The sequence below is a fragment of the Topomyia yanbarensis genome, chromosome 3, assembly GCF_030247195.1.
Source record: "Topomyia yanbarensis strain Yona2022 chromosome 3, ASM3024719v1, whole genome shotgun sequence".
NCBI classification, from domain to species: domain Eukaryota; kingdom Metazoa; phylum Arthropoda; class Insecta; order Diptera; family Culicidae; genus Topomyia; species Topomyia yanbarensis.
This window is the reverse complement of record NC_080672.1, coordinates 371,764,919-371,791,192: the sequence shown is the minus strand read 5'-3', so window position 1 is coordinate 371,791,192 and position 26,274 is coordinate 371,764,919. Positions and strand designations below refer to the sequence as shown.

Genomic DNA, 26,274 nt, shown 5'->3' with positions numbered 1-26,274 from the left:
GAAAAGGGTTTTCAACACGTTGCTACATCCATAAGACCCTCCTGTCCGCAGTAACTTTGTGTGGGTGTGGGGGTCCGCAACAATCCAGGGTAATTTCGAAGGGGTACGTGATACGAAGAAGGTTGAGAATCGCAACTTGAGGGTGTTTTTTGAAAACGGTTTTCCTCGTATAAGTTTTGTAGTTTTTGTTTTATACTAAAGTAACGTTTGGTTTCACATGAACAATATTTTAAGGCACATAATTTGTCCATAAACTCCAGCTACGAAACTTATACCGTCTCGAAGTTATGAGGACTTTTAAACAAAAATTTAAACTTTTTAAAATACCCTGGATTAGGGCACTTAATAATAAATACCGTTTTTGCCATATAAAATATCATACTTTGTAGTATACGTCACCAAAAAATTGCGAGTATGATACTTTTATATCTTGCAATATTCAAGCAAAAAATAGCAAAATATGCTATTTTATAGCGAAAGGTATAATATATTAAGACAAACTGTTCTTAAGAATATCTGAATCTATTTCAAAAGTTATCCTAACGAATATCAAAACAGTAAAAGTTTTTTTTTTCGAGAGTTGTCCTACTGGAGCTGTAGAGCTAGGTTCTCGGAAGGGCTCCCCGTCAGAATCACATACTACAATTTGCAGACGAGACAGGCAATGTCGCCCAATAAAACACTGCATTAGGCCAATTGTAGCGGGCCGTGATTCTGAATGTGATATTCATTGTACGGTTCAGGTATGTGCGGGCGTAGGGACTCGCGATCGCGTGTATCATCGCGAAGGGCTCGAACATTTGTACGTTAACGTGCTCGATCGCGTGTGCGTTTGTATGTCGCGTGTGTGTTTGTATGTCGCGTGCGCGTTTGTATGTCGCGTGTGCTAACGTGTATGAACCTCGCGTGTATAAATTCTATTTGATAACCGTGTGCCTTTCGCATATTCGCGTGTGTTCTAGAATGATCGCGCGCGGACCGTGAATCTGATACTTAATTTTTGATTTTTGGTGTACGGTTCAGATTCCAGAAGAAAGTGGGTTCTTACATATCATTAGAATTCCCATTCATGTCGCCGTAGAACGCGTGGTCTAGTGGATATGAGCTTTATTTTTTTTTGTTTGATCCAACTGAATGTATGGACCTAAATTGCTAGAATGAAGGCTAAAGATTTCCGGACGTGACCGATTCATGATCTCGCGCGTTTGCGGGTTCGCGTTTGAGACCGCGTTTGTAACGTCGTAAGTACTAAAACGTTCACACAATTGCCGGAGTGTTATCAAGTTTACGTGATCTCGGGCATAGGTGTGCGTAGATGATCGTAGGGCTTAAGCGTTCGTATGTTGACGTGTTTGTCGCGTGTGCTCGCGCGTATGTGACTTCGCGTGTATAAATTCGATTTTAAAACCCTGCGGCCATTCATATATTCGCGGACCGTCATTCCGATCTTTAGCTTTCGGTGTACGGATCACATTCTGACAGGGAGAGAGTTACCCCATATCACTAGAGTTTCTGGTCATGTCGCCATGGAACGTTTTGTCTAGTGGATATGGGAGTTATTTTTCAATTTTATTATTTTTTTTATTAATTAACAAGGACTTAGATTGTTGGTACCGAGGATAGAGACTTCCGGACGATCCCGATTCATGATGGCGCGAGCGCGGGAGTTTGTAGTTTGACGCTTGAGATCGCGTTGGTAAGTTTATGAGTGCTGAGATTTTCACCTTATCACCGGGGTGTAATCACGTTTGCGAGTTCGTGGGCGTAGGTTGCTTGGAAAATCGCGAGGGGCTCTAACGTTTGTGCGCTGACGTGATTTTGTAACGTGTGTTCTTGAATGGTCGCGCGAACCGTGAGTCTGATATTAAATTTTCGGTGCGCGGTTAGAATTCTGGCAGAGAGTGGGATCGTTTATATCGATAGGGTTCCCGGTCATGTCGCCATGAGACGTGTTGTCTAATAGGTATGAGCGTATTTTCTTAATTGGTCCAGCTGAAGGCATGGACCTAGACTTCTAGGATCAAGGATAGACTTCCGGACGTGATCGATACGTAACCGCGTGCGCGAGCGCTTTTTTATAGGTTCATGCTTGAGACCGCGTTTGAGAATGTGTGAGTGTTAAGACGTTCACTATCACTATCTTTGTTGACCCAGCTGAAGGCGGGTGTATAATGGCAGTATAGGACTCGAAAAGAAGAAATAAAAGACAATATATGAGAGACGTATTAGATTAGATAGGTACAAGATACAGCTGAAGTTATGATCATCACATGAGACATACATTAGTACTTCAAACACTACTAATACTTGAATAGCCAATCACCACACATAGCACATCCTTTCTCAATTATCTATTTGTTATTGGTTGATTGTTGGTTATGAGCTGGTAAATAGAGGAAAGGTATAGAACAGACAAAAGGCTCATATCAGCCCTCCCGGCCTCCTCGACACACCACTATCGAGGCGTATTGTAATCAACATCTTGAAGCGGGCTTCTTATATAAATCAAATCCTCAGTAGTCATAATGTTTGGTTTAACATGAGAACTAATTAACCTCTAGTAGTAGAACTTGGTGCAAATAAAAACTAAAAAGAGCGAAGGTCCTTATATTTAGATAACTCTATTGTATCTATTGTGGCTTGATGATGTTTACAATACCGTCAATCCCATCAACCTGCGAGAGGGAAAATCAAAACAGTAAAAGTTATATAAATAAAACTATTTTTTAAGAAACATCTATCCTTTGGTTGATAAAATGAATAATGCAAGACGCAGAACTTTGGTATCTTCGACAAAGTTTTTTAGAATTTAATTTTCTTCAATTTTCAGGAAAACTGCGAAACTCTATCTCGAACCATTAAAAAGTTTTCAGATTTTACTAAATTCAGAACCACCCTACTCACTTTTCAAAGTATTAGTAAAGTTTTGTAAAGTGCAAATATTGATTGTATGAACGAACTTATATTTTTTATACTGTCCACCGACGAAGTAATTCAAACATATTACCAAGGGTCAATTCATGAGAAACCAATTTTTAATAAAACTTTTGCAATTTTCATTTTCTACTAACATATACTTTAGATGAAATTTTAGAGTTTTTGAAGACAAGCATTTTCTTCTACGACATACGGCTACGACATCAAAACTCTAGGTTGAACTTTTAAAAAGATATAAGTACTGATAATGTTGAAAATAGATTTTTCACATCAATTTTGTGATACTTTTCTAGACAATACTCCCACGGTCGGATGTGTGAAGTTAAAATTGCTTTTGTTTGGGAAACAGGATACTCTCGGTAGCCGCCTACCCAAAGTTTAAAATGAACCAAAAGACGAATTTCGCGCTAAATCGTATTCCGAGTTGGCAGCACCCTCTCAGATTCTGATAGAAACTTTCTGTACATGAAGATTTTATCACAAAAAGCCACGTTGCAAATTTTGTTTCTTCAAAAATGATCTAGACTGTCTTTTGAAAAGGGTCAAACCTTTTACTATTTTTTTCAAATGGCTGTAGTCTAAAAATGACAAATCCTACAGAAAAATGTAATAGGAGTGATTTTCACAAAATTATTTAAATTTTTGAATAAAAATATTGAAAAAAAATTTTCAACGACTCCTACACTGAAAAAAATCGATTTTAAAAATTTAAAGTCGATTTACAAAAAAAAACATATTTGATTTGGATGAAATTAGGTAATTATGTTTCCATTCTTTTCCATGTTTCCAAAATTCAAGTTGGGCATTTTCAAGGAAAAAAGCTATTTGAAATAAAACTTTTCCTTGCCCAAACTGATATTTTTTTTTAAATTTTTTATCGATTTTTTTTATTCTAGTCTTCAAGTCTTCCAATTTTCCAGTCTTCAAGTCTTCCAATTTTCCAGTCTTCCAGTCATCCAGTCTTCCAGCCTTCCATTCTTCCAGCCTTCCAGTCCTTCAGTCTTCCAGCCTTCCAGTCCTCCAGCCTTCTAGTCGTCCAGTCTTCCAGCGTTCCAATTTTCCAGCGTTCCAGCATTCCAGTCTTCCAGCGTTCCACTCTTATAGCGTTCCAGTCTTCCAGACTTCCAGCCTTCCAGTCTCCCAGCCTTCCAGTCTTCCAGCGTTCCAGTCTTCCAGCGTTCCAGTCTTCCAGCGTTCGTCTTTCAGTGTTCCAGTTTTCTAGCGTTCCAGTCTACCAGCGTTCCAGTTTTCCAGCGTTCCAGTCTTCCAGCGTTCCAGTTTTCCAGCGTTCCAGTCTGCCAGACTTCTAGCCTTCCAGCCTTTCAGTCTCCCAGTCTTCCAGCGTTCCAGTCTTCCAGAGTTCCAGTCTTCCAGACTTCAAGCCTTCCAGTCTCCCAGTCTTTTAGTCTTCCAGCCTTCCAGTCTTCCAGTCTCCCAGCCTTCCAGTCGTCCAGTCTGCCAGCCTTCAAGTCTTCCAGCCTTCCAGTCTTTTAGTCTTCCAGTCTTCATTCAAGTTTGTTATGAATGTATACCAAATTCGTTACTGATACTTTTTGCATGTATCAGGCAACTATCAGTTGGGAAATTAGATTCTGAGATGATTATGACTTCCATTGGTTTAGATTTCGATAACACTGAAAAAAATCAGCTTGGACAAGGAAACGTTTTTTTTTCAAATAATTTTTTTACCTTGAAAAACTTGAATTTTTGACGGTAGGTAAGGAAATATCTTGGAACAAAATTCCAAACCGGAGATGTGCTTTTTTTGTAAATCGACTTAAAATTTTTTAAAACGATTTTTTTCAGTGTGTTGATGAAGAATCTTTTTCAATATTTTTATTCAAAAAATTAACTAATTTTGTGAAAATCACTCCTACAAATTTTTTTGCAGGATTTGTCATTTTTAGACTAAAGCCATTTAAAAAAAAATTATAAAAAAAAGTTTGACCCTTTTCAAAAGATAGTCTAGATCATTTTTTCAAAAAAGAAGTATGCAAAGTGGCTTTTTGTGACAAAGTTCTCATGTACAGAAAGTTTCATTCAAATTTGGGAGGGTGCTGCCATGAATACGATTTAGCGCGAAATTCGACACTTACCATTCCTAAACAACTCTTATTAGATAATCAGCAGTAAAACATGATGAAATGCAGTCCACCAAAATCATTGTCACAACGCAACACAATTTTGTTAAATTTAAAAAAAAAATATAGCAATTCCCACTTATTGCTCTATTATACCTCAGATCATGACCTTAAGTGTAGTTGAAAAAGAATTATCTTTCGTTTCCCCCATTCAGTGTTGTTCGAACTATAAAAATCTCCATTTTTTACGAAAAAGTGATTATAACTTGTCAACGATAATAGTTAGATATGTAGTGCCATGAAACTAATTATTTTCCCTAAAACACTCTAAAGGTTTTCTGAAGACTACTTCAGTTTTAAATTAGTACCTCAATAGTTATATGAATAAAACAGTTTTTCTAAAAAACACTAAGGAACACCCAAAATCTTGAATTTTTTTGTAAAATGAAAAGTATGACAGATAGATACATCGTAGCCCAAAATAAAATTTTTGGGTTAAACTGAGTTAGATATGTCACATTACTTATCTAAAAAATCTCTGCGAAGTAGCGTTTTCAGAATTTTGGTTACTGATATAATATAGCGACAAAAGTGCTGAGAAATTGTGAGTTTTTTGCTTCAAATTACTGTGTCTTGGGATTGACCAAAGTTATCTTGATGTTTATGTTTTTCTGTGTAAAAATGTCTTAGGAACACAATGGCATAATAATTTTCAAAATAAAAATACACAAATTGTAAGAAAAAGCCAGTTTTAGTTTTAAACTGGAAATATAACATATTTGGCAACACTGTAACGAAAAACTACTATTTTTCTAGATTCCTTGATCAATATCCTTCAAAATGCATATGTACACCGATTGTGTTTAGACCAAATTAAACCGAAGATATGAATAAAAGTTAATAATTGATGCTACAACGTCACTGAAGGTCGTATGGCTGGAATCGAGCATTGTTCAAGTATTATATGCCACAGTACGTTTCGCTTCACTGAATCGTACGCTGTCTTGAAATCTACAAACAGAGGTTGCAAGTTGTACTCCCGAAATTTATTTAGAATTTGTCGCTGGGAGAACATCTATTCTATCGTTATTGGTTCTTCTCGACCACCGCTTTGGTGTTCGCTGATAAAGGGCTCAGGCGAGCAGTCTATTGAACAGAAAATGAGAGCGCACTTTATTTTGGGTATTGAGAATTTGTTATGCCTCAATAGTTACTGTAAGCGAGTGTATGACCCTTCTTATAGATAGGGCATAAGAAGCTATCCCACCGATCCACAGGCATTACTTCATCCACCAATCTCATCCCGATTACGGATATGGATTGTTCTGTACACCACGAACCTTTTTACGGTTTAACCGTTATTTAGCTCTCGAGTAGCGCTTCGCACTTCGTCTAGGGTGGGGGGTTCCACAACTTGTGCTTTACTCTCAATCCTTACTCTATTAGTGGTATATTTGTTGCCCGTTTGTAATACTTCCACTTTACATATTCCTCGAAGCCACGCTTCTTACGCCTTTTGATTACTGTATGATAAGGTCTATCGAAGCTGACAACTTATCGTCAACTCGGATCAATGTGATCATTATTATTAAGCGTTCAAAGTTTTTTGTTCTTACAGTCTCGAATACTTCCAATCTCCTGAGAATTTCCAGTTTTAAGATATATCAGAACGAAAGCTCAAAATCCTCTCGTTACGCAGGATATTAATCAAAAACCTCATGAGCATCGTTTCCACCATCCAGTCCCGTCTAATTGTGTGGGATTCATTTGGGGCAATCCGCCTTATCCTCAGATGGTGACAGAACATCTGTAGAGGAACAACTTTGAAGCTCTTCTTGATAGCTGGAGATTAGGATGAAAGAAAAAAAAAACAATTCCCAGCGCTAGGGTTTTTTTTATCCTGATAGGCCTCATTCTGTGACAATTGTATAGCTCGGCGAGATTCTGGATGGTGGACAAAAAGTTGCTGTCGAAAGCTTATTTCGTTTTCTCTGTCACAGAACCACATTCGTTCGGAACGGTGGCGGGGAAACTTGGAAAGAAATTCAATATTGTGCCGAGATTGAAAGAGATGGACATTTAATCTGGTCGCTTCATCGTTTCTACACAGCCGAAAAAAGTAAAGAAATCAAAGCTGGAAAAGAACGAAAAAGTTAAAATCAACGTCAACGATAATGGGGATTCAGGCTCTTCAGAAAATGCTGATAAAGTTCAAACGTCAGACTGCGGCATATTTTACTTTAAATTGAACGGAAAATACTTCGCGAAAAGACCTGAGAACAACTCTTGATTTGAAGTAGTTTTAACCTGGAATGCGAGAATTTGCTGCATTAAATGTACCATATTCCACAATTGTCATCTTTTCATTTTCGAAAGTAAAAAATTTCTACTTCTTTTCCCTCCACATAAAATGAGCAACACGTCGAAGACTCTGAGCGATGACACTCGGTCCTGCCTGCCTTTAGTACAATAGCGCAATTCGATACTCAATTACTCAAGTTCAAATACCGCAGTAACGGGGCCCGTGTCTGTAATTATACGATGCTTTCACCGTTCCCTTACAATTCCATATCAACTTTTGAATAGGGCTAATAAGATTTGTAAACAAACTTTTGTTTTGCTAATTTCTCTTATTTTGCTATAATTTCAACACAGGAAACATTTGAAATTGATTCTATCAAGGCAAAAAATGTTGATTCATGTGTATTTTTCATGAAATTCAACTCGGCAGCGGAGTAATGAGCGAAATAAGTTTGTTTACAAAAATCTCATTAGCCCTTTTGAAGAATTAACATTGAATTTCACTTCATTGACAGTCGGCGATCAAAGACCCTACCGTGAGTGGGTAACTCTATCCCTCTAACCTAGATGCAGATGCACCTCCGCTTCAATTGTGTCACCGTTCAGTGACCACTCCCTTCCTGAAACCAGTGGACACCTCCTTCGTCCCGAGCCATGCTACTACAATTGACCAGGTAGGTAGGTAGGTATTTATTTACATCAGCTGTTGCGCTTCGCTTGGCTGCATTTGAAGGTCATTGAAACGTGCAGAAGTTCTCCTATTCTTCCGCCGTCTCTTGGTTCGTTTTGTTTTGATTCCAAAGAACGTCACTGCTGTCAGCAGCAATTTTATGCCATCTGCCGCAGTGAACAAAGCGACCGGCTCGGTTTGACGACGTGTGCCTTTGTTCCAGTCCCTACACCGCGTCCACATGGTCAATTTTCCTCTTTCGGTTTCGGTACACGCGGGCTGGCCCATTATTATTGTTGTTTAGCCCCGTTTACCAGGGAGTAAAAATTTACGAACATAATGAATTCATTTTCCAACTGCTACTGCTGCATCGTTCTGAACCACAGTCCGAATCGGGCTGAAGTTCTGCAGGTCAGGCCCCAGGCAACACACAAAATACTAAATGCTTGAACAGATCAAACGCGCGTTGAATGATTTTACGCCCATTAGGTGCGGATTTTGCAAACTTCTCGGCATGTACGGACGGCTGGCCGGTTCTGGGCCGGTAGCTGGTTGAGCGATGACTGCGTACGCAAGCCGGGTTAGGCTTTGACGTTCGATGCTGTGGATGTTTTGGACATTTTTGGGTTGGCTGGTGTGCTAAAGGCTGCAGTGCAGGCGGTAATTACGTTCTCGTGTCATCGCGAGTCGTTAGGGTTTTGTTAAGTTCGGTTGACGATGTAGGACGATGTAGGAAGGAAATGTTTGCACAATGACTCATCAATATTGTGTGAAGGAAGGACAATTGTTGTACGAATAATTGTAACAATTTAGAAAACATGCGTTTTGGTAAATTTACAATTACAATGCTTAGAGACATTTTCAAATATATATTGCAAGGATATAAGCTTTATGAAATTGAAAAAAGTGATTTGGGGATTTCTAACGACATGTGGTCTATTGGTACCGATGTAAAGTGCTAGTTTCACAAGTCTGTCGTTATATGTTTGAGCCATAGCATTGTAGTGCTAATATGATGCTTTTACCTAATTGCAAACATTTGAAGAATGAGGATTTCTATTGATTTCCTCCAGTCTGACCAGTATGACGGTTTATATACGATATGTGCATGGCGTATACGATTTTTCTTAACACCTCTAGTAGGATCCAAATATGAGCATTCCAAACGGTCAAAGAAAATCGAATTGCAGACGCCTTGTTAGCAGCAAACAGCATAGGGGTATGCCTTTCGCGTGATAAATTTTATTGATAAGGCGCAAGCGTAGACTGCCGGTATTGTTTGAAAATATGAAATTTGTTGATTGAAACGAAAATATCCAACTGTTTGGGATACTACAATAATGGACACCCTAATATTTCGTGGTGGTAGTTCGGGCTGCACCAGTACGTAAATAGGGTCAGATTTTTTTTTGAAAATCGCTTTTTGCTATATAAGCAATTTTACTAACATCATTACACACAGAGTGAAATATATTCCAACACATTATTCAGATTCGTAAGCTAGCTCTCGAAAGGACTTTTGACGTCAGAAAAAAAGATTCCGTACAACAGAAAATGCATTCTCTTGTCGGTGGCAAGGCAAATTAAAGTTCGCAAAAAAAATATGATTTGGCAAGGAATCTTGTCCTGCGGCATAAAAACCAGCGTTTCTGTGACGAATTGGAGTACTAACGAGGCAGTTTAAAAAATAGAGTACCGTAAACCCGGTTGAATTTTGATCACTTTTTGAAGTAATGATTACATGGTTTACAACATAGATACAACACATTTTTCCATGTTTAATATTATTAAACCATGGTACAGTTGCATAAATATTAAGATTGGATGTTTTGCCTGATGTCCACTTGCTACTATTTAAAAAATTTCCGTTTTCGTATTTCCGTGTGATTTTTTTATTAAATTTTGAATTTGCAGTCGACTGCAAATAACTTTCAGGTTTGTAAGGTACGCTGGTTTAGATAATTTTGTATTTTTTTATTATGGAATTTATTAATATTAGAATTTGTGTATTTTAGAAACTAACCCTCTGTGCCAATGTCGAAAGCTTTTTAAATGTCTTGTAGAGCAACTCCAATGGAATAGCCCTCTGAGATATTTGCATCTATCATTGAATTTACACTAACAAGTTAGTGAGTAGCTGAATGTCCAATATGAAATGGCATTTTCCATTTGTCTTTAGTATCACAGGATCGGTTTTTAAGAGCATTTAATTTTTGTTTGTGTTATCAAAAAATAGTCACAACTAGGAAAACAAAAAATGAATTTTTTTTTCCAGAGTTGATGTAGAAGACACTGACTAAAATGTATGCTGGAAAAAAATAATAAAATTGATGAAATGAAAAAATAGACACTAAGTAAAATTTATGCCGGAATAAAAATAACAAAACTTATGAATAAAATTGATGAAAGACACTGACTAGAATAATAGACGCTGACTAAAATTTATGCTGGAAAAATTAATAAAAAAATAAAAAAAATTAGACACTGACTAAAATTTATGCTGGAAAAAATAATAAAATTGAAAAAATTAGACGCTGACTAAAATTTATGCTGGAAAAAAATAATAAAATTGATGAAATAAAAAAAAAAATTTATGCTGGAAAAAATAATAAAATTGATGAAATGAAAAAATTTAGACGCTGACTAAAATTTATGCTGGAAAAAAATAATAAAATTGATGAAATAAAAAAATTAGACATTGACTAAAATTTATGCTGGAAAAAATAATAACATTGATGAAGTGAAAAGAATTAGACACTGACTAAAATTTATGCTGGAAAAAATAATAAAATTGATGAAATGAAAAAAATTAATAAAATGAATAAAATTATTGAAATGAAAAAAAAAAAAAAATAAAATTCATTTTGTTCATTTTATGAATTTTTTTCATTTCTTCAATTTTATTATTTTTTTCCATCATAAATTTTAGTCAGCGTCTATTTTTTTCATTTCATTAGTTTTATTATTTTTTTCCAGCATTAAATCAACCGGAATCATCATCAATTTATTATTTTTTTCCAGCATAAATTTTAGTCAGTGTCTTCGTTTTAATAATTTTATTGATTCTGTTCAGTTATTCCTTTTAATCTTTTGATCCAAATCGTTTGTTTGCAACAATTTAATTTATTCTATTAATTTTATAACTTTTTATATTGTCTAATTTTTCACTCGATGATTTATTTGACGAATTTCGCGCTAAATCGTATTCAGAGTTGGCAGCACCCTCTCAGATTTTAATGAAACTTTCTGTACCTGAGAACTTTGAAAAAAAGCCACTTTGCATATTTTGTTTTTTTTACAAAAATGATCTAGACTGTCTTTTGAAAAGGGTCAAACTTTTTTAACTATTTTTATTTCAAATGACAAATCCTACAAAAAATGTTGTAGGAAAGATTTTCACAAAATTTTTTAATAAAAATATTGAAAAAATTCTTCGTCGACTTCTACATTACAAAAAATCGATTTTAAAAATTTAAAGTCGATCTACAAAATAAACCCCATCTTTGATTTGGACGAAATTTTGTTCCAAGATAGGTAATTATATTCCATACCCACCGTCAAAAATTCAAGTTGGGCACTTTTAAGGAAAAAAAGTTATTTAAAAAAACTTTTTCTTGTCGAAACTGAATTTATTTTTTCAGTGTATTTTTATCGAAAACTAAACCAATGAAAGTCATAATCATCTCAGAATCCAAATTCTCAACTGCTAGTTGCCTGATACATGCAAAAAGTATCAGTAACGAATTTTGTATATATTCATAACAAACTTGAATGAGGGCAAAGATGAGCCGTTTAACATCATCGATTTATGCGAGATTTAACTAAATACCGGTGTACGAAAAATTATCTTGTCTATGTACCCGCCCGGGAAGTAGAGATCGATGGTGAATGGTGATGGTTTTTTTTTCAAATGGCTATAGTCTAAAAGTGACTAATCCTACAAAAAAATGTTGTAGGAGTGATTTTCACAAAATTTGTCAAATTTTTTAATAAAAATATTGAAAAAATTCTTTATCGACTCCTACACTGAAAAAATCGATTTTAAAAATTTAAAGTCGATTTACTAAAAAAAACCATCTTTGATTTGGACGAAATTTGGTTCCAAGATAGGTAATTATGTTCCACACCTACCGTCAAAAATTCAAGTTGGGCACTTTTAAGGAAAAAGAGTTATTTAAAAAAAACTTTTCCTTGTCCAAACTGAATTTTTTTTTCAGTGTATTTTTATCGAATCCAATTTCTCAACTGCTAGCTACCTGATACATGCAAACGGTATCAGTAACGAATTTGGTATATATTCATAACAAACTTGAATGAGGTCAAAGATGAGCCATTTAACATCATCGATTTATGCGAGATTTAACTAAATACCACGTGGCGGTGTACGAAAAGTTATCTTGTCTATGTTCCCGCCCGGGAAGTAGAGATTGATGGTGTAGTCTTCACCAGAGGCTTTAATTGCGAAGTATGGGGTTCGCTCCCTCAAGAACCCTTTGTTTGCGATTTATGGGCATGACCCATGCTCGCACGATAAAGCATCGGTCATGCCCATAAATCGCTTCCTTCGGTCTTAGCATACTAGGTCCATGCCTTCAGTTGCACTAATAAAAAAATTCACTAGTCAACACGTTCCATGGCGACATGACCGGGAACTCTAGTGATAAGGAGAAACTGACTCTCTTCTAGCATCAGTACCATACACTAAAAATATGGCATCAAATTCACGGTCCGCGCGCTATCATTCAAGAATACACGCCAATATTCAAATAGCTACACGGTTATAAAATCAAATTTATGCACGTGAAGTTACACGCTATCACATACACATTAACGTACAAACGTTCGAGTCCTTCGCGATCATCGACGCACAGCTACAATCGCGATCTCGCAAACATGAAGACACCCCGGTGAGTAAGTGAACCTTTTAGCACTTATAAATTTACAAACGGTCTCTCAATGGTTAACCTACAAATGCCCGCTTTCTTGCGTATCATGAATTGGTTACGCCCGGAAGTCCCTACATGGCCCTAGCAGCCCAGGACCATGCCTTCAGTTGGACTAATAGAAAAACGACACTCATATTCACTAGACAACACTTTGTACAACACGTAGACAACACGTTTGTACGCGTCAAATAATAAGAGTTCCATGGCGACATTACCGGGTCCTCTAGTGATATGGAAGAACTCACTCTCTTCTAGCATCTGAACCGTACACCGAAATTTTAATATCAGGTTCACGGTCTGCGCGCAATCATCCAAGAACACACGCGAATATTCGAATGGACAAACGGTTATAAAATCAAATTTATGCACGCCAGCACCCGCGATATGCAAATGCCCATGCTATCGAACACGTTAACGCACAAACGCTCGAGTCTCTCGCGATGATACATAAGTCTCTACGCCCGTAATTGTAGTGAGTGATTCTGACCGGGAGCCCTGTCGAGACCATAGCTCTAGTAGGACAATTCCCGAAAAAAAATGCTCTGATAACGTTGAATTCATCAATACATTTCTAATCGTGGGATTTTGTAAGTTTTTTACGGTTTAATAGCAGTTTAATGCATGTCTCGGACCAATAACACTTTATTTGAATTATACCATTTATAATACATATTTTGGTTTAGAATCATACTTATTTGCATGTAAATCATACGGCTCGAGGTTGGGGTATATATTTGCTTCCACTCCAATATCTCTTGGAATAATATAAATGCGATCATTTGGATCTAATTAAGTGATTCGTTTCTATTTTTTCAATCATTCTTGCACTATGCTACGATCCAAAAAAAAAAACCCAATTGAAGCATTAATTTTGTACTGGTTGGAGTTCGAACAAACAATTCTCAAAAGTTTCTTCGTGAGAAAATTTCCCATGGGAATCTCGAGGCCTACTCTGTTGTAATTATGAAAACGACGAAAAATTATTTATCATCATTTTCCATCAGCCGAATCTTCCAAACTATGATTTTTTGGGCGGGGCTAGTCTACCTGTTCGCTTTTTTGTGCCGCGAGGCATGAACTGCCGTACAAACAATTGGGCCTACAGCAACTTATTGTAGCAACAAGGCACGTTGTGGAAAATGCATATAAATTATAAGGGGACAAAATGAAACATTCTTTTAAGGAACACTCCGAAAATGCAAAAGAGCGCTACGTCACCGACAACAACTAATTTCTACGATTTCTTGTACACTAAAGTACGAGAGTCTGACCATCCCATTGTGGGAACATCTTCTAATGTGCCTAAAAATTTCCGAAAGAGGAAAATCAGTTCTCTCTCCTAAGCTTCCTCGTAAAGGCCTGAGAGTGTCCCTTGAAGGGTACTGTTACAAAACTGAAGTAAGTGGGTACTGGTCTCGGTAATCCTAGGTTTTACACAATGCATTTGCGTTACAATTAAAGGACGGACGAAACGAATACACGACGAGAACAAACGTAAATAGTTTCCTACTTCGTGGTGGGCAGAGATTGCTTAGAATTATACGCGAAAGGAACTTTTGAACGTCGGATCGCCCCAAATTTTTCGCAATATACGCGACGCTACAAATGCAAATGAAAAACTTGAGGAAAGCTGAAAAACTCGATTATTGGCACCGGTCCGTCGACGAATTAACGGACGAATCATCAATGTTTGGTGTGGTGGCCAGAGCCTACGTTGTGTATTCCAGGATAAATCGAATTGGAATATACGGAACGTTCGTCATATGATGACAGCTATGTATCGCTTTTATGCTAATTATTATGACAGTAGTGGTGAGTGCAATCATAAAAGAGGCTGTGCTGCCAACATTCTCCCCACAATATTGATGGTTTTATATTTACCTGTCAACGACCATGCCCACATGCGTTACAGTTACAGTAGGCTCTCCGTTTGATGAAGCATGGAAAGCACTCTTTGTATTTCCTCGGGAAAACGTGGGAGTTTTTAAGTACTTTATCTGAAAAATCATAGCAGATTACCTTAGTTTGAATTTTTTCGCAGTGCTCCCTTCCGGGAAATGAGATGGCGGACACTTGGATTAAAATGATAATGAGAAGGTGGACATTTTGGCATTAGAAATTTTTAAATATTTCTCCCCAGAGGACGGAATCCCAAAGGTATCAACAAACTTTGGTCCAGAATGGATGATGGCAAGGCCCATCTCCGGCGTATTGAGGTCGTGGAGAGCGGTCTCTGCGCTTGTGGTGTCGGTTATCGCGATATTAAACATGTTGTCTGGTCGTGCGCTAAGTATTCTAGTACCAGATCTCCGTTAAACGAATCCCTTCGGCCTCGTTTCAGTGCAGTCTGAGATGCTACACCAAATTCGTTACTGATACTTTTTGCATGTATGGGAAATTGGATTCTGAGATGATTATGAACTTTCATTGGTTCAATTTTCGATAAAAATACACTGAAAAAATAAATTCAGTTTGGACAAGGAAAAGTTTTTTTTAAGAACCTTTTTTCCCTTAAAAGTGGCCAATTTGAATTTTTGACGGTAGGTAGGGAACACAATTACCTATCTTGGAACAAAATTTCGCCCAAATCAAAGATGGGTTTTTTGTAAATTGAATTTAAATTTTTAAAATCGATTTTTTCCAGTGCAGGAGTCGATGAAGATTTTTTTCAATATTTTTATTCAAAAATTTGACTAATTTTGTGAAAATCACTCCTACAACATTTTTTGTAGGATTTGTCACTTTTAGACTATAGCCATTTGAAAAAAAATGATAACAAAAAGTTTGACCCTTTTCAAAAGACAGTCTAGATCATTTTTTGGAAAAACAAAGTATGCAAAGTGGCTTTTTGTGACAAAGTTCTCGTGTACTGAAAGTTTCATTAAAATCGGAGAGGGTTCTGCCAACATTTGGCTGTGATATGTATAAGGAATGTCTCATGTTGAATGAGGTTAGGTGGATTAAGTCGGTTTTTGTATATCTCACCGTTTATTGTTACAGCTAATTTCACCACATCCGCAAATCGCCTGCCTGATCAGAAAATGCTTGAAAAAGTATCAATTTTAACTTGCTGGAAGTTTGAGATGTTCTACAACTTCAACACACATTTGATGTGTTCGAAAAATAATTTTAAGCATATTTCAGTTACGATACGTTGCACAATCACTTGAGAAGCGCAATTGAACGACAAAGTGTGCTACTTGGGCTGTGGAGCTGCTTCATTACCCATCAAGATTAAGGGAAATACAATTTGGTGTAAAGTTTCCTACTCATATACATTCACAATCGCTCATTCCAAACGTACACACGCTCGTGGCCTTCGCGATAACAATGGTTACAATCGCAAACATGCAATTGCACATTCTTGCGTCCACAACATTAAAACACCCCGGTAATTAAGTGAACGTTTTAGCACTTATAAATTTGCAAACTCGGTCTCAAACATTAGCCCACCGTTCGCGCTATCACGAATGGATAACGTCCGGAAGTCTCTTCCCTAGCTTCTAGCGGTCTTAACTCATGCCTTTAGTTGGACCAATTGAAAAAATGACGCTCATATCCAGTAAAAAAACTCGTTCCATGGCGCCATGACCTTGAAATCTATAGATATGGGAAATTTCACTCTCTTCTAGCATTCAGTACGTTAACATCCAAACGCTTACGACCTTCGCGACGTATACCAAAGCCCACAGTCTCGCAAACATGAAAACACCTCGGTGATTAAGTGAATGTTTTAGCACTGATAAACTTATAAACGCGGTTTCAAGCGGGAACCTACAAACGCCCATGTTCGCGCGATAATGCATCGGTCACGTCCGCAAATCTCTACCTTCGGTCTTAGCAGCCTGGCTTCATGCCTTCAGTTGGGCCAATAAAATAAGTGACGCTAATTTTCATTAGACAACACGTTACATGGCAACATGACCGGGAACACTAGTGATATAGGGAAACTTGCTCTCTTCTAGCATTTGAACCATACACTAAAAATGAAGTACCAGATTCACGGTCCGCGAGCAGTCATTCACGAATACAGGCGAATATGGCCACACGGTTAAAAAAAGGAACTTATGCTGGCGAAGTTACATACACTCTGGCACACGCAAGACACGTAACATACAAACGGTCGAGTCCTTCGCGATCATCCACGCACAACTACGCCCAAAATTTCGCAAACACGGAAACGCCTCGATGATTTAGTAAACGCTATAACACCTACAATGTGATTGACGATGGTGTACATAAAAACACTCATTCATGACATTTGGCTTCTCGCTGATTGAAATAATAATACAGCCTGATTGGGCCTCAAATATTCTCGGTCTTGGTATATTTATAGTACAGTAGTAGAAGTTCCGTCGCGATCAAACAGCTAAATGCGAATGGCGTGTTAATAAGTATTAGCAATAATAGTAATTACACCCAGGTTTTTTTACGCGGTGTTTTTGCGCGGTTTTTTACGAGGTTTTTTTTACGCGGATTTCCCAATTAATGCGGTTTTTTTACGCGGATTTTCCAATTAACGCGGTTTTTTTTACGCGGATTTCCCAATCAATGCGGTTTTTGCAAAAAATATTCTAAGTCCTTTTGAATGCAGAAGACTTAGACTTTTTTCTGAAAAAAATTTCTTTTAAATGCAAAGAACTTAGAAGAATTTTGGCAGTTTTTATTTTGCGCGGATTTCGCCATTAACACGGTTTTTGCACAAAATATTCTAAGTCCTTTTGAATGCAAAAGACTTAGAAGATTTACGGAAAGATGGAAGAGACGGGTCTGGAAGATTCCTTACGGCCCGCACCCCAACAATATGGATATTTTCGGAATGGTCTTGAAGAGTAGGTGCAAGAAATTGATGTTTGATGCCATTTTGAAATCAAAGATGGCGACTTCCGGTTTTAGCGAAATTCGCTATAACCCAATCAATATGGGTATTTTCGGAATGGTCTTGAAGAGTAAGTTCCAGAAATTGGTTTTTGACGCCATTTTGAAATCAAAGATGGCGACTTCCGGTTTTAGCGAAATTCGCTATAACCCAATCAATATGGGTATTTTCGGAATGGTCTTGAAGAGTAAGTTCCAGAAATTGGTTTTTGACGCCATTTTGAAATCAAAGATGGCGACTTCCGGTTTAGGCGAAATTCGCTATAACCCAATTAATATGGGTATTTTCGGAATGGACTTGAAGAGTAGGTGCCAGAAATTGATTTTTGACGCCATTTTGAAATCAAAAATGGCGACTTCCGGTTTAGCGAAATTCGCTATAACCTAATTAATATGGGTATTTTCGGAATGGTATTGACAAGTAGGTGCTAGAAATTTATGTTTGACGCCATCCGGTTTAGCGGAAATTCCCTACAACCCATGCAATATGGGTAACCCATGCAATATGGGTATATGGTCTTGACGAGTAGTGGACGAAGATCGATGTTTGACGCCATTTTGAATACCAAGATAGCGACTTCCGGGTTAGCCACATTCACTAAAACTCAGTTAATATGAGTGTTTTTGGAATGACGAGTAGTAGACAAAAATTGATTTTTGACGCCATTTTTAAAACTAAGATGGCGATTTCCGATTTCGCGAAATTCGCTATAACCCAATCAATATTGGTATTGTTGGAATTTGAAGTTGTAGTACAAATAGTTTTAATTAAACAGTTGAATTTACTTAAATTTAAGCAATATGTTTAATTTGAATAAATTCAAACCCCCAATTCACACCACATACGTCTCTTTCTTCCATTCTCACCGCACTTTCCTGGATGAACACATAAAAATATTTTGCATTTTGCTGGTTTATGATTAGATCTTATTTTTGAGGGTGATTTAGATGATTGCCCAAATTGTTCATGCGAGAATTTCGGTAAACCGGAAGTCGCAATCTAGAATTTTAAAATGACTGCAAACATCGACGTTTGTCTGCTACTCGTCAAAACCATTCCGAAAATACTCATGTTGATTGAGTTGTAGAGAATCTCGCGAAACCGGAAGCCGCCATTTAGGATTTTAAATGGCGCCAAAAATCAATTTTCATGGAAAACCTTGCGGGGAAGGTGCAGATTTATTTATTTCTGGCACCTACTCTTCAAGACCATTCCGAAAATATCCATATTGATCGAGTCATAGCGAATTTCGCTAAACCGGAAGTCGCCATCTTTGATTTCAAAATGGCGTCCAAAATCAATTTCTGGCACCTACTCTTCAAGACCATTCTAAAAATACCCATATTGATTGGGTTATAGCGAATTTCGCTAAACCGGAAGTCGCCATCTTTGAGTTCAAAATTATGTCAAAAATCAATTTCTGATTTCTGACTCCTACTCTTCAAGACCATTCCAAAAATACCCATATTGATTGGGTTATAGCGAAATTCGCTAAAACCGGAAGTCGGCATCTTTGATTTCAAAATGGCGTTAAAAATCAATTTCTGGAACCTACTCTTCAAGACCATTCCGAAAATTTCCATATTGTTGGTGTGCGGGCCATAAGGAATCTTCCAGACCCGTCTCTTCCGATCTTTCAAAAGGACTTAGATTATTTTTTGCAAAAACCGTGTTAATTGCGAAATCCGCGCAAAAAATACTTCCAAAGATCATACTATGTTGCGTTTCGGCTTCGCCTCATCAGAAACCGACACTAACGTATTGTCGGAATAGATTAGCGCCGGCTTGACGCAAATCCCTTAAAACTAAAACACACTATGTGTTTCAAACAAACGACTGATCAAACGTGATGTCACGTTCGAGCAGAAGTTCTGTTTATGCCGATGAGACACAAGTGAAGCCGAAACTTGTCTTGGCTTAGCAGGCCTATGCGAAAGCACTATGCTATATTTCACCCTAAGGAGGAAAATTTGGTAAAAACCAAAATTTCTCACTAGGGTGAAAATTTGTTGGTAAAAACCAGTCTTTGTACAGGAGGGCACAAATCCTTATTTCATACTATGTTGCGTTTCGGCTTCGCCTCATTTTGGTTTTTACCAAATTTTCCTCCTTAGGGTGAAATATAGCATAGTGCTTTCGCATAGGCCTGCTAAGCCAAGACAAGTTTCGGCTTCACTTGTGTCTCATCGGCATAAACAGAACTTCTGCTCGAACGGGACATCACGTTTGATCAGTCGTTTGATTGAAACACATAGTGTGTTTTAGTTTTAAGGGATTTGCGTCAAGCCGGCGCTAATCTATTCCGACAATACGTTAGTGTCGGTTTCTGATAAGGCGAAGCCGAAACGCAACATAGTATGAAATAAGGATTTGTGCCCTCCTGTACAAAGACTAGTTTTTACCAACAAATTTTCACCCTAGTGAGAAATTTTGGTTTTTACCAAATTTTCCTCCTTAGGGTGAAATATAGCATAGTACTTCCAAAGATATTCTAAGTCTTTTGCTGAGAGTTTTTTTTGCGCGGATTTTCGAATTAACGCGGTTTTTTTTACGTGGATTTTTCAATTAACGCGGTTTTTTTTTACGCGGATTTTCCAATTAACGCGGTTTTTTACGCGGTTTTTTTACGCGGTACGTATCCCCCGCGTAAATAAAACCTGGGTGTATTATTCATCCAACAAGACCGACGATTTAGAGCAACTTATGGGATATCGATAAAATCGATTGTCGCGTAAGCCACACCCACGATCGACTCGGTGCTAAACAGGCGTCTAAAATTTGATTTTTGTTCGCTCCTCTGGTAAGATCGAGATTTTAGTATACCAAACCTGACGAAAAATCGAATCTAATTCTTTATATTATCTAGAAAATAAATTAATTTAAAGTATAAAAAAAACACCACATTTAAAAACTTTGCTGAAGACTACAACCCTCTAAAATAATTTTTGGATTTTTGAACTTGACTTTAAAATATATTTTCACAAAGATGACTGGCTGACATCCAGCCAGTTGTTTAAGCGTTCGCGCAACGCGTGTGACTTTTTGGATTTTAGTTTCTAACTAGCGTCAATTTAGTGCTGGTTTTGACTTATCTAACTAGCATTAAGTTGGTGTTAGTTACTGACAAGGAGAATCCGAAACACTAAAAAACCAAACTTTTAAGCAAAAACAATTTAAAACAAACTTTTTAGCATGACTTACTTTGTAGTCTTTTGAGATCTTTCAAAAATTTTGGCTAAGCGAAATTGATACCTTTGTGCTTACATTGTAGGTAAGGTTAAAGAGATTTTGGCGCCTCGGAAACAAATTAAATGGAGTACATCTAGAGAGGTAATTTTATGTTCCTCAATAACCCGGAAAACTTACCGCCATCTGAAATTGAACCCTGTTCCACAGCGAACGACGTTATCGAAAACAAACGTGGCTCGCGTCTATTTGCCAGGACAGCGCACTTTATCAGACGGACGCGTATTTATCAACGATGGAACTCGTTATCACTCGGAACCCTGCTTCAATGGGTACAAAAATAGTCGGACTAAAACAAATTAGTCGTTCGGGATAGCGCAATCAAAAATGAGACTACTTTCTTTCGCTGCCACAGTCTGTGCGATTCTGTGCTGTTGTTACGTTGCACCCTCGTACGGATCAACGATCCTGGCAGTGTTCCCAAGCACCAGCAAAACAAACTACCTTTTCGGACAAGTGCTGTTCGAGGAGCTGGCCGCGCGTGGTCATCGGGTAAGAGTCGACTATCATCGTCATCATCATCAGCGTTTCAAGTGAAAGTGTACTTTTTCGCTTCCGCTTTCCGCAGATAACAGTGATAAGCCCGTTCGAGATTCAGTATGACAGTGAGAACATCAAACAAATCAAGCTGACCGGCATGTTCGCCCACTTGGAAGGTATGTATATATGTGTTTACATATAATCGCAAAGTCGGGGTTGAGGTTGACGACGTACCGCGGGTTCTTATCGGTGCAGTTGTTTTGATTGTGCTCGCCGAAAATAAACTGACCGTGTTGCTATAATACTAACCTATCGACAGATTATGGTATGAACTCGAACATCTTCACGAAATGGGATAGATCTAGTTTCTATGGGAATAATAACATGGTCTACGGAACGGCTGCCATGGCCGAGTACACCCTTGGACATCCGGCGGTACAGGAGCTGCTCAAGTCAGACGAAACGCTCGATCTGTTGATCTTGGATCAGGTGCTAACGGATAGTTTGTTGGGGTAAGAGTTAACAAGTACGAGGTTCTGAACAATGAGAAATAATTTCTTTTCCAGCTTGGCTCTTCACTATCAAATTCCAGCGATCGTGTACAGTTCGACTGCAACGAACAAGTTCACCAACGAGATGGTGGCCAATCCGCACAATCCGGCTTATAATCCAATAAGCGACCTCGGATATTCCGATCAAATGTCCTTCACTCAACGGCTGTGGAATACGATGGTTTCCGTTTCGGAACAGTTCAACTACAAGTATCTGTATCTTCCGGCGCAGGAAGCAGTCTATCAACGACACTTTGTTAGAAAAAATCTACCCCCGTTGTTGGATCTGATCCACAACGTAAGTTTGGTGCTGGTCAACTCACACCCGGTGATAAACTATCCGCGACCTCTGGTTCCGAGTATGATCGAGGTCGGAGGTCTCCATTTGCGAAAATTTAACGAGTCTGGATTGTCGGAGGTAACTACTTTCAACTAATGATCGATCTACTATTGAGTTATTTTCCCTTCCATTTAGGACGTAATCAATTGGGTAGAAGCCGCCAAGAAAGGTGTAGTCTACTTCAGCCTGGGAGCAAACACCAAGTCCACCGATTTGCCGGCTAATGTACGAAAGGCGTTCACGGCGGCATTTTCCCAACTGTCGGGAACGTTGATCCTTTGGAAGTGGGAGAATGCTACGTTGGAAAATCAAACATCCAACGTGATCATTGGACCGTGGATGCCGCAGCAGGAACTGCTGGCTCATCCGAATGTTAGGTTGCATATCACCCACGGAGGGTTGCTGGGAATGATGGAATCGGTGCACTATGGTAAACCGATACTCGGCATACCACTCGCCGGGGATCAGGAGATTTTGGTAGATCGCGCCGTCCGGTCTGGCTACGGATTGAAGCTGAACTATCAGAATATTACCGAAGAGATTGTTCTGAATTCGATCAGGCGAATTTTGGAGGACAATTCGTAAGCACTCCTTTACCGTTTGTAATGAAAAATATATTTTCTTCAATTTAATTCCCAGGTTTCGAACGAACGCTCTCAAGGCATCCTCACATTTTCGGGAGCATCCCGTGCCACCATTGGATAAGGCCATTTACTATATTGAATACGTTCTGAGGAAAGACGGAGGAATAGCAAATCTTCGAACGGGTGCTTTGAAACTGAATTTCTGGGAACGTCATCTGGTTGATGTGGTTCTGGGCTTTGTCGGAATTTGTCTGGTGCCAGTGACACTGATTGCGACGATAATTCAAATGATTCTTCGGAAAACTCACAGCAAAAAGCTAGCGACCGCTAACGGTGGGAAACCCACGGGGAGCAGGAAAGGTGCGATGAACAAAAAGACTAATTAGATTCGGTGAAATATGCTATTTGAATGTGTGATTAAAAATGGAGATACCATCAATGTATTTTCGGTAGTCAAAATAAAACTCGAATCCGACATTAAATAGTATATTCTCCCATTTCGTGGGAAAACAAACCAGTCCAATCGACTTCTATTCAAAACAACTGCTCACAGCTATGGCATGCCAGATCAAAACATTTATTTTTTGTTCACCAAAAATTCATCTACGTACTTCAAATAACAGTTTCATATACAACCCATTTTACTGCACAACACGGATATCGAACAACATAACCCCCCTTCCATTCTATCAAAGTCGTGGGTGTGTTTGTGTTTGTGTGTGTGTGGGAATAGCACCAAGTGCACAGGATCGGAAACAATAACCCCATGTCACCGGATCAGACGTGCTATCATCCGCGGAAAGTTATGCCGGTATAAATTGCTCTCGAAAATGATGGCGCCTGCTGTCGGCGGAGAGAGACGCAGACGGCGGGCGCAGGTGCGGGTGTGTGGGTTTCCGACTTCCATTAAAAAGTGCAACCCCTCGTGAGCCGAGCTGAATGCGTCATGATATGACATTGGATATGTTGTGGTTAACGTCAAACGTATCGAATGTGGCATCAGATTTATGTTGTCGTTAATATTTTTACCCATGACTTAAAATTTATGGGTAATTTTTTTTAATTTTATGAAAACTCTTTAAGCCTACAAGTAGCACAAAAGTTTAGCTACAAAGATCTAGAAATCCGGATGAAGGAACACATCCGAAAGAAAAGAAGTTCTAAGGCAATACAAGTTTTAAAGTTGAAGTCCAAGAGCCTACGATAAGAGTTCCAAATCCATCATTATTATCATCATCATGGCCGAACATACGGAGTGCTCATAATAATGACAAAATTACCATGTTACTCGATCTTGGGCCACCATTCTCTAGTCTCTTCGAGCGTGTTCGATCACTTGACTGTAAGCCATTTGGCCAAATGCTGTTTGATCGACTTCCACTTGGTCGAAAGGGCCAATTGACTGAATGCCATTTGACCGGGTGCCGTTGCGCCGAAAGCCATTTAGCCGAATACCGTTTGACCGAATGCTATTTTGCCAAATGTCTTTAGGTCGACTAGTTTTGGTTCAAGAGTAGTTATTTGGCCGAAAGCAATATTTACAAAAAATCCCTTTCCAATTGACTGAATATCCGTAATAGAGAAATACACTCAAGTTTTTTTTTACGCGGTTTTTTTTTGCGCGGTATTTTTTTACGCGGTTTTTTATACGCGGATTTTGAAATTTACGCGGTTTTCATTTACGCGGATTTTGAAATTTACGTGGTTTTCATTTACGCGGATTTTGAAATTTACGCGGTTTTCATTTACGCGGATTTTGAAATTTACGCGGTTTTCATTTACGCGGTTTTCATTTACGCGGCTCGTATCCCCCGCGTAAAAAAAAACCTGAGTGTACATAGATACGACCTAATTACACTAGTTTACAAATTTTGGGTTAATTGCATGAAGTTAAGCAAAAAGGTGTTTTCTAAGTCAATTTTGGGTCGCTGAGCACGAAAATCAAACCCACTTTCTTTTTCAAAGAACCGTTTTTGTGATTTTTTGAAAAAGGTTTTTTTTTTTTTTTTTTTTTTTTTATTTTGATTATAGAGGTTTTAACCTTAGGGTCATTCGCCTCTTTGTCGGGTTAGAGAAATCTCTTTAGAAAAATCTCTAACCCTATGTGCGGGGTTGGGATTTGAACCCAGGTGATCTGCGTACAAGGCAATCGATTTACCAACTACGCTATCTCCACCCCCTTGAAAAAGGTGTTTTTGAGCACTCTTTGCAGTTTTTGGTCAATATCTCAGGAACAAATCTTCCGATTAACACAAACGACTCACCATTCGAAAGGTATTGATGTGACCATTCCAAAAATGTATAACACGTTACGAATATGAACCGAAAGTGTCTTATGGTTTGAAGGTATGTGTCCTTATGCACAAAAAAATTGGTATCGTCCAAGATTTTCCCATTTGGGAATTTGCATAATTTCAGGCGTTTGGGTCTTCAAACCATAAGACAGTTTCGGTTCATATTCTTCGTCGGCAAACAGAACTTCTGTGCTTACTATCGAGACATCACTCGGTATAAGCCAGTTGTTTAGTGTTCACGCAAGACGTGTGACTTTTTGGAATTTAGTGTCTAACTAGTGCTAATTTGGGTACTAGCTTAGACACATCGTCTAACTAGACACCCAGTTGGTGCTAGTTACTGACGAGGAGAATCCGAAACACTAAAACAAAAACCGTACTTCTTACGTGAATTTTACGCCTATGATCACGAAAATCCGACAAAAACTGGTGATGTTATTAAGCACCGAGTGAAAAATGCTCAGTTTTTCACATATCTCTTTTTGTCTTAAATAAGATTAGACTAGTTTACAAGAAAAATGAAGTTACGAGAAAATGTATTTTCTAGATTAATTTTGGGTCGCTGAATACGAAAATAATACTCTACTTCTCTTTTAAAAAAAACGTTTTTCTTTTGCTTCCGCTTTTTTGTTTTTGCTCTAGTTTTTATTACAGAAAAATTATTTTTCATATTTTCAGAACCTAATGTGATAGATTTAAACAATTTTAAGGTAATCGCGATAAGCTAAGAGGAAAGGTGTTTCCTCAGTTAATTTTGGATCGCTGAATACGAAAACCAAGTCCATTTTTTTTTCAAAGAAACATTTTCAAGATTTTTTTGAAAAAGGTGTTTTGGGCACTATTTTAGTTATTTGTCAATTACCTTGTTCAAATAGGATCCGATCGAAACAGTTCGAAAGGTATGGTTATGCCCTTTCCGAAAATGTATAATATGCGTAGATCAAATCTCGACAAACATATGATTA

At 38.1% G+C, this 26,274-nt stretch overlaps 2 protein-coding genes across 7 annotated transcripts in view; one reads left to right on the top strand and one right to left on the bottom strand.

The window, feature by feature from the left end:
* The window catches only part of LOC131690329 (uncharacterized), a 561,476-nt gene that overhangs the window by 421,222 nt on the left and 113,980 nt on the right, over positions 1-26,274 (bottom strand). Inside the window, exon 1 of one of the 6 annotated variants that reach the window (XM_058976024.1) lies at positions 14,817-14,911. The exons of the other annotated variants lie outside the window; for them this stretch is intronic. The gene's annotated coding sequence lies outside the window, so the exon portion shown is untranslated. Of the gene's footprint in view, positions 1-14,816; positions 14,912-26,274 lie in introns of those variants that run through there. 6 annotated transcript variants of the gene reach the window in all.
* LOC131690330 (UDP-glycosyltransferase UGT5-like) lies at positions 21,272-23,462 on the top strand. Its single transcript, XM_058976030.1, has 6 exons — positions 21,272-21,552; positions 21,629-21,716; positions 21,860-22,052; positions 22,107-22,509; positions 22,567-23,012; positions 23,071-23,462. The coding sequence occupies exons 1-6, from the start codon at positions 21,388-21,390 to the stop codon at positions 23,399-23,401; spliced, it is 1,626 nt and encodes a 541-aa protein (XP_058832013.1). The 5' UTR covers positions 21,272-21,387; the 3' UTR covers positions 23,402-23,462.